At 42.1% G+C, this 9,707-nt stretch overlaps 1 protein-coding gene across 1 annotated transcript in view; it reads left to right on the top strand.

The window, feature by feature from the left end:
* POFUT3 (protein O-fucosyltransferase 3) overlaps positions 1–1,203 on the top strand; it is a 63,377-nt gene extending 62,174 nt beyond the window's left edge. The window contains exon 4 of the mRNA XM_007450750.1: positions 301–1,203. Coding sequence (XP_007450812.1) covers positions 301–1,184 — 884 coding nt within the window. The 3' untranslated portion in view covers positions 1,185–1,203. The remainder of the gene's footprint in view (positions 1–300) is intronic.
* Positions 1,204–9,707: the final 8,504 nt, after the last annotated feature.

The raw sequence follows: 9,707 nt of genomic DNA on the forward strand, positions 1-9,707 counted from the left end.
GGCAATGCCTCTGGAAGAAGAGCCAGGAGGCAGTGGAATAAATTCTTTAGAATCAGGATAGACACTTCTCCCATTTCCCTTTTCATAAAATGAGAGAGGGGGTCCCTTTCCTTGATGATTCTCTCCCTGAGCAGTTTTTAGGGTGAAAGCTTCATGATTGACTGCCAGGCATTTTGCAGACACTGTAATATGCTACTTATTTATAGCCTCAAACTCCTCTGTATACTAATCTTACCAGGTGGACTCAAACTTAAACCCCAGAGTTCTTTGGACACACTACATTGTCTTTTCTTCTCCTAGGTACTGACTTTAACATAGATAGCTTACCTCTGCCTCGGAAAGCCCATCATGACTGGGCCCTTTTTCATGAAGAGTCTCCAAAAAACAATTATAAGCTCTTTCACCAGCCAGTCATCACCTTGTTCAACTACACGGCCACCTTCAGCCGGCATTCCCACCTGCCACTAACTACCCAGTACCTGGAGGGCACAGAAGTCCTGAAGTCACTCCGATACCTGGTCCCCTTGCAGTCCAAAAACAACCTTCGAAAAAGCCTCGCTCCTCTGGTGTACGTACAGTCCGACTGTGACCCACCCTCAGACAGAGACAGCTACGTTCGAGAGCTGATGACGTACATTGAGGTCGATTCTTATGGCGAGTGTTTGCGAAACAAAGCTCTCCCTCAGCAGCTGAACGGTCCAGCCTCTATGGACGCTGGTGACTTTTATAGGATCCTTGCCCAGTATAAGTTTATCCTTGCTTTCGAGAATGCGGTTTGCGATGACTACATCACTGAGAAGTTCTGGAGACCTCTGAAACTGGGGGTCGTCCCTGTGTATTACGGATCACCCAGCATCGCAGACTGGCTTCCAAGTAATAGAAGTGCTATCCTGGTATCAGAATTTTCTCACCCTAGGGAACTGGCACGTTACATCAGACAGCTGGATCACGATGACAGACTGTACCAGGCCTACATAGAATGGAAGCTGAAGGGTGAGATCTCGAATCAGCGACTTCTCAGTGCTCTCAGGGAACGGAAATGGGGGGTGCAGGACATCAAGCAGGACAACTACATCGACGCATTTGAGTGTATGGTGTGCACCAAGGTGTGGGATAACATTAGGCTCCAGGAAAAGGTAAGCAAATCCAGGTTTGGCAGAGAGGTGCTGGGATGGCCGTCTTGATGTTCTCTGCTGCTCTGCATTATTCTGTTGCAGCTGCCCCATCACTGGTCCTCACTTCTATCAGAGAGGCCAGGCTCTGAGGCAAGGATGACTATTTCATTTCTGTTCTTTGAGGACTGTCATGAAGTTTACTAGTCCTGTCCCTCTTCCTGAAGGCCTTGAATTCTCCTTTATTGTTTCTTCTGGAGGATAATATACTGCAGGTGCTGGGCAGTAATACAAGGAAGCTGCAGGGGAAGGAGAAGGCCAAAAAATTTTAAATATGGAAAGTTCTGAATCTCATCCACATGGTCAGTCCTCTAACCTCTCCATCAAGGCTGTGGTTTATGCCAGACCCCTTATGCTCATGCCCCATGGACTGCCATTTTGAAACTTACCTTCATTTCATATACACACTCAATTAACCTCTCTCTCTGTCTCTCTCTGTCTCTCTCTCACTTCCTCTCACTCCCTGATTGTTGCTCTTTCTGTGTGTGGTACACACACATGCTTATTAATATAAAGAGAATATTCAAATAATGTTGGGGATAATCCTTAAAAGACTTCTTTTTCTTAAATTATTAAAATTAAAGTTCTTAGTAACATCTTCAAATTCTAGATGCTCTTTTTTTAAAATTAATTAATTTTTATTTTTTGGCTGCGTTGGGTCTTCGTTGCTGTGCGTGGGCTTCCTCTAGTTGCAGGGAGTGGGGGCTACTCTTCGTGGCGGTGCGCGGGCTTCTCATTGTGGTGGCTTCTCTTGTTGTGGAGCATGGGCTCTAGACACGTGGGCTCAGTAGTTGTGGCACGTGGGCTCAGTTGTGGCTCACGAGCTCTAGAGCGCAGGCTTGGTAGTTGTGGAGCACGGGCTTAGTTGCTCTGCGGCATGTGGGATCTTCCCGGACCAGGACTTGAACCCGTGTCCCCTGCATTGGCAGGCGGGTTCTTAACCACTGCGCCACCAGGGAAGCCCACTAGCTGCTCTTAATGTTTATTTGCTTACTTTATTATTTATGACAGGAATGGTTCCACTTTATAGAGAAGCGAATTCATTAAAATGAAACTTGTTGAAAGAAAAAGATTACTTTCAACTATCTTTGAAATCTAAAAAAAAATGAGATGGCCCTACATGGCTGTCACCCATCATTTCCTTGACTCCCATATACACATAATGTTTTATCTAAATTCTCTGAAGGCAGACAATTTTGTTAAATATTGAAATGTTTATTTTAGCTAGCACAGAAATTTCAGGCCAAACATAAACCTAAATAGTGTGTGGAATTATTTTAATGTATTGAACACATACTGTATGAGGCTTTCGTGTGCTAAATATGTATATGCTTAGACAAATTTAAAATATGTGAAACATTATTTTCCTAATTTTAATAATTATGAGAATTTAAATTATTTTATCTGGTTTCTTATAACAAAGTTTTATTCATAAAATCTTTATTTTAAGCTGAGCGTCTTGGTCAGCAGCAAGAACACTAAATATTACATCATTCTTCTCAGGGAATGCATCCTGATTTCCAGTGACTTCCTTTATGACCTAATTTATAGGGCCACCTTACAGCAAAAACCAAAAGACACACACACACACACACACACACACTTGCCACTGCAAAAAACACAAGAGAAAGTAGAGAACACATTAATTGCCCATGCTATACCGATGATTGATTCTGAAAATATATCAAGGCAGAAAACAGAACTTCTGAGGATGAAGGTTTGCCTGGGCTCATTTTCACGATCCTTTTCCATGTTGGAGATTATATTCACAGAAAACTGAAAGAAGCACACAAACCCGAACTGCTCCCGCATCTCACAGAAACCCTATTGGGGTGATTACTGGGGACTGGAAAAGAGGGTATAGTGACATTGGGGAATAGCTTTTTCAAAGACATAGGAGGATACATACATTCGTGCATTTCCCACGGAACCAGCTGTCTGGTTGTGGTATTTCAGAGTGCCGGAAGGTGGTGTAGTTGAATGCCCTTCTCTCTGGAGTCTTTGAGGAGAAACAGAGTAAGCTGTCCTCCAGCATGCTCTCATTCCTCCCAGAGAGGTGGTCAATGGAGGTGACTGGAAGGCTTTGCTTGCATTTCGGAGAACTTGGTACAATTCTCAAACGCAAATGTGCTCATTATTGAAAAGCAGAACAAAACATACCATGAAAGTAAATTAAAGGTATTAGGCCAGCTGTTTTCATTTGTGTTTATAAGATTTGTTACAGCTTATATATATGGTATGCCTTAAAGTAAGCTATGTAAATGTTTCTTCACTTTTTCTCTTTCAGACAAATAAAAGCTGAAAGAAATAATTTGATCTCCTCAACTCGATTATTTTTTATCTTACAATTGATAGTAGTTTAAATCATGGTATTTAGATGTAGAAAACACTATTAGAATATTCAATGCATTTCCCCTTCCTCTATTCTGCTTCCTCCTCTCATAAACGTACAAACCTAGTGTATTAGTTATCTACTGCTGTTTAAACAGTAGTGCCACAAACTTAACGGCTTAAAACAACAAACTTTTGTTATTTCACAGTCTCTGTGGGTTAGGATTCTGGTCATGGCTTACCTGGGTTCTCTGGAAGCCTGCAATCAAAGTGTCAGTCAGGGCTGGATTCTCATCTAGAGGCTTAACTGGGGACAGGTCTGCTTTCAAACTCACATGCTTGTTGGCAGATTCAGTTTCTTGAGGTTGTAGGACTGAGGGCTTCAGTTTCCTGCTGGCTGTAGGCTGTAGGTTGCCCTCAGCTCCTAGAGGCCACCCACAGTTCCCTGTCCTGTGCTTCCCCCACATGGCTGCTTGCTTCCTCAGAGCCAGCAAGGGAGGGGGAGATGCCAAGACCAGTGCTACAGTCTCATGAGTGTAACTACATACATGTAATCACATACATCCTCTCACCTTTGTCATATTGTATTGGCTAGAGGCAAGTGACAAGTAACACCCACACTCGAGGGGAGGGGATAACACAAGGGCATGAATACCAGGAGGTGTGGATATCATGGGGCCATCTTGAATCTGTTCCTCACACCTAGCGAATCTGAGTGGGCTTATTCTTGGTGTCATTTGCTTGATTTATGTAGGGGAAAGTCTGTCAGTATTGAAGAGACCAACCCAGGAGTTAATGTTAGTTAAAGAACATTTATTGATACATTATCCTGTCCTCAAAGAGGCTATAATAGGGGAGACAACATGGAATAACCAGGAATATAACTTTACAGAATTGGGATAAACTTAAAAAAATTAGCTTTATTGAGGTATAATTGCTGTACAATAAACTGCATATATTTAAAGTTTACAGTTGGATTAGTTATTACATTTGCAAACGCCTGTGAAACCATCACCTCAATCAAGATGACAGACATTTCTATTCTCCCCTAAACGTTTCGTTATGTCTGTTTGTAATCTATCCCTTTTCCACCCGCTTCTTCAGGCTGCCACTCATCTGCTTTTTGTCACTTTTGACAAAGAAGCCAAGGCAGTTTTCTAGAATTTTGTATAAATGGAATCATGTAGTGTGTATTCTTTTGTGTCTGGCTTCTTTCATCCTGCATGATAATGTTGACGCTTATCCACAATTTTGTGTGTATCAAGAGTCCATTTCTCTATATTGCTGAAGTTTGGATATACCAAAATTTGCTTATTCACATGCCTGTTTCCAGTTTTTGGCTATTACAAATAAAGCTGCTGTGAACATTCATGTACAGATCTTTGTATGGATATATGCCTTCACTTCTCTTCCGTAAATACCTAGGAGTGGATTGGCTAGGTCATATGGTAGATGTACGTTTAACATTTTGAGAAACGACTAATTTATTTTCTAGAGTTTCTCCATCTTACATTCCTGCCAGCATTGTATGAGAGTTCATTCATTAACAGTTGGTGTGTGGTCAGTCTTCTAATTTTTGCCTTTCTATTGGGTGTATAGTATATCTCACTGCGGTTTAATTTACATTTTCTTAATAACTAATGACGCTGAATATCTTTTAATGGCTTATTTGCTGTCAGTATCTTCTTTTGTGATATATCTCTTTAAGTCTTTTGCTCATATTTTAAAAACTGGGTTGTTTGACTTGTTATTCTTGACTGGTAAGAACTCTTTATATACTGCGAATACAAGTCATTTGTCAATTATAAAATTAACAAATGTTTTCTTCCAGTCTGTGGGTTGTCTTTTCATTTTCTTAATAGTGTCTATAGAAGTGTAAAGTTTTTAATTTTGATGAAGTCCAGCTCATAAATTTTTTCTTTTATAGCTTGTGCTTTTTGTGACTTGTTTAAAAAAATCTTTGTCTAACCCAAGGTCTCTAAGATTTGCTTCTGTTTTCTTCTAGAAGTTTTGTTGTTTTAACTTTTACATTTAGGTCTATGATCCACTTAGAGTTAATTTTTGTGTTGTGGTAAAATGTAAGAGTTGAGGTTTGTTTATTTGGATATCCAATTGTATCAGCCTCATTTGCTGGAAAGATTATTCTTTCTTGATTGAATCACCTTGGCTTCTTTTTAAAAAAATCAATTGGCCATATATGCATGGGTCAGTTTCTGTGCTGATCAGTATATCTATGTTTGAGTACTGTTGCTTTATAATAAGTCTTGAAATGAGGTAGTGTTAATCTTCCAACTTTGTTCTTTTTCAAAATTATTTTCACTATTTTCGGTCTTTTGCTTTTCCACATAAATTTTAGATTCATTTTGTCAGTTTCTACAAAAATGCTTGATGGGATTTTCATTGGGATTTTGTTGAATCTATATGTCAATTTGGGGAGAATTGACAACAATGTAGAGACATTTAATCAATAAGCATGATATATCTGTTCATTTCTTTAGGTCTTCTTTAATTTCTTTAAACAGTATTTTGTAGTTTCTGGTGTACAAGTTTTATAACTCTTTGGTCAAATTTATCCCTAAGAAGTTCACATTTTTGGTTACCACAGTAAGTGGTATTTTTTTTTTAAAAAACCTTTATTTTCCAATTGTTCGTTACTAGTATATAGAAATAAAATTGATTTTGTATGTTTGACCTCGTATACTGCAACCTTGTTAAACTCACTGATTAGTTCTGGTATCTTTTTTTTTTTTTTTAATTCCTAGGATTTTTCTATGTAAATGATCATGTCATTTACAAATAAAGACAATTTTACTCTTCCCCTGTCCCCCTCAATCTGTCTTTTACTTCTTCCTTTTTCCTCTACTGCACTGACTAGGCATACTCTATGATGGGATTTATGACGGGCCCATCATATCTGCCCCCACATTTAATTTACCTTTCTGACCACTGACAAAAACAAGATAAATCATGGAAAATGGTGGGGGATGACCATTTACTTAACTTGACAGTAGACCCAACTGCAGCTGCCTTGCTGAATTTGGTATCTGTATAGCAGATCAGAGCTGTTCCAGTCAACTTTTTATGTTAATGCCCATCCACAAGCATCTCTATCTCATTTATAGTAGACTGTCATCATGTCTAAGTTTTAAAGAACCATCCAACCAGCTATTAGGACCAGCTTCAGAACATTGCCAGAACATTGAGTCCCATGTCATAAGTGCATCCCTCCAGGTCCATAATGCCCTGTTTAGCCTTATATTCCTCCCACCGTCAAGATACACTACCTCAAGATACACTCTTACACATGTCCCAATTCTTGCCCATACATCCTAACCAGGTCCTTCAGGTCCTTTTGGCATATAAGCTATTTCCTCTCTGAGCAGGGACTCCTCTCTCACTTACGTGCTGAGTGCTGATGATGAAGAGTTTACAGCCTTATTAATTTTATTGGTGATTTACTATTGGCAGTGGGACCTTATTGCCATCAGGTGAATAATACTCTCTAGGACCACTTCTGGTAACAACTATTTAAACACAGAAAATGGAAATGGAAGCAGAGGCATTTGTGCTTTGGTTTGACTGGGGGTACAGTCCTAGAAAGGGGGAGTGAGGAATGGGTGAGTGAAGCAGTGAAGGGACGAGAGCCAGTTTGAGAACATACTGAACTGAGTGCCTCTAAGTGGGATGCATTGGTTAATCCTTGGGGCCCCAGCCCGAGGAGCATTTACTGTATCTCAGGACCATTCCTTTAAGGTAAAGAAGGGGAGAGAATTTATGCATTGCTCCAGTTTCCCTTTGATCAAAAGTTTGCCCCACTGGGGGCTTCCCTGGTGGCGCAGTGGTTGAGAGTCCGCCTGCCGATGTAGGGGACGCGGGTTCATGCCCTGGTCCTGGAAGAATGCCGCAGAGCGGCTGGGCCCATGAGCCATGGCCGCTGAGCCTGCGCGTCCGGAGCCTGTGCTCCGTAACGGGAAGAGGCTGCAACAGTTGAGAGGCCCGCATACCGCAAAAAAAAATAAGTTTGCCCCACTGGGCTTAGCTCCTCACTTTCAGGTTGTACATGTGTGATATGGGTGCTGAGAAGAGTTTCACAATGATTTCAATGGTTAAATCTCAGGAAAGAAAGTTGAGTCACATGGGAGTAGGTGAGGTGCCCAGTTGGTTAGAGCCCTACACAGCTGGAACAAGGGACAGGTGAGGATAAGAGGTTCAGGTACAGAAGAGGTGTCAGCTAGAGAACAGCGCCCTTACCCTCATCTGTGTCCACTCTCCCCCAGTCTAGAGACCCACTGTTCAACTTTCATTGGAGGATACACCTCTGATTTTTCTGGGGTGGGGAACACCCGTTTCCTGTTTGTGCAGAGTGATGATCTGGGGTTTTAATTGCTTCTTACCAAAAATGACAAGCAGCTCTCTGATTTTAGTCCCATCTTTTTACCCATTTTCAGAGATTCTTTATGCCACCAAATTCCTAATATCTTGAGAAATCTGCATTGTAGACTGAGTTGCTTTACTGCTTTCCCACTGCTTTTTAGAGCTCAGCTTTCTCAGGTCAGCTAAGTCATTTGCCACCAATGGCAACTTCCAAAAATTTGTTGCTGTTGTCTCCATTATTTTGTTTGTCCTTGTGAATTTATGCCTTAATATAAAACTCCTCCCTGTCATTTTAGTGATGGTACTAAATCACCACCAGGAATAATAATCCTAAGTTATCAAATGAACTGCTGTGAGGAGAAAAAGAGCTGCTTTGCATTTTTTTCTTTGAACACACTTTTATCTAATACCTACTAAGTATAAGACCTATTCTTCCTGTATCATAAATGTCAGCTCTTAAAAGTCATCCAATAGGGTTTCCCTGGTGGCGCAGTGGTTGAGAGTCTGCCTGCCAATGCAGGGGACACGGGTTCGTGCCCTGGTCCGGGAAGATCCCACATGCCGCGGAGAGAGGCCCACATACCGCGCAAAAAAAAAAAAAGTCATCCAATAGGCATACCTCAGGTCAAAATTTTTCTTCTTAAAGATTAAATATGATGTTGTAAGTAGCTTGGATGATCTTTTTTTTTTTTTCTTTTTTTTTTAAGAACGTGTTTGTGAGAACTTTCCCGGAGGAACCCAACATTAATGGCCCATAGGCACCTGTCCTAGAACATCCTCCCTTTCCTCTGCCTGATTCAGATGGTGTGCCTTATGGATCACTCACCTTGGGTCCTCCTGGCCCCATCTGTCCCTGAGGCTGTCCGCCACATATCGGCCTAGCCTCCACTGCAGTGACCAGCGTGGCGGACTCAGGCTGAGTCCCTCAGGGCACACTTTGACAAGACCTGGCCTCGTGCCTCATCGGGCACCTTTGCCATGTAAGATATCACATGCGCTGTTTCAGAACATCTTTGGGCAGACCTTTATTCTGCCTACCACATTCCTCTCTCCCTTTCTCTGCTTCCCTGGGACTTCACTCCTCAATTAAATATTCTACACAAGCTATTGGCTCTAGGTCCATTTCTCAGAGAATCTCACCTAAGACAGTTGGTACCAACAGTGGCTTCAGGAAGCAGACCCTCAAGATAGGATTTTGGAAGTGGGTGGCCAGTCTGACAGCAATAGGGACCTGATCACTGATCACGAACAGGACGGTGATCGCTTGTGGCATGCAGGGGCATCGTAGCTACCGAGGCCTCACCTGTGGTTAATGGAGAGGAGGCACGGGTGGAAGCTGAGGTTTGGAGAGGGGACGGTGATAGTTACAAAGATTAATTAAGTGCAGGAGGAATTCTCTTGATGGCATTAGAAGCTTTGCAAGAAATGTACAGGCTCAGGGAAGCTATTCACCGATTTAGGACACTCATCTCCAGCAACCACAGGGCAGACTGTGCTGAAAATAAGGCCCAGGTTCTCATTTTATAAGTAGCAGAGCGGCAAGACAGCTTGAACGTGTAGCCTGATTTCTAAGTCAAAGCCAGAGCTTTAATGAGAAAAGAGTAGGATTCTGCGACAGAGGGGGAGGATTTTAACCTGGACCAGCCTGAGCATCCCCAACCCCCAAATTCCCTCCCAGAAACAGCCCCACTCCCTGTTAACAGAAGAGACGAGTGACCCTTTCCCAGAGACACGGCTCACGATGGCCACGCCTGAAGTGGGTGTTTCGCCAGAAGCTGCTGCTCCGGCAGGTTCCCCACATCTCTACGGAGCCTTCAAAGGCTCCCTCCA

Source organism: Lipotes vexillifer, unplaced genomic scaffold (genome assembly GCF_000442215.2).
Source record: "Lipotes vexillifer unplaced genomic scaffold, Lipotes_vexillifer_v1.1 scaffold74, whole genome shotgun sequence".
Taxonomy (NCBI): Eukaryota; Metazoa; Chordata; class Mammalia; order Artiodactyla; family Lipotidae; genus Lipotes; species Lipotes vexillifer.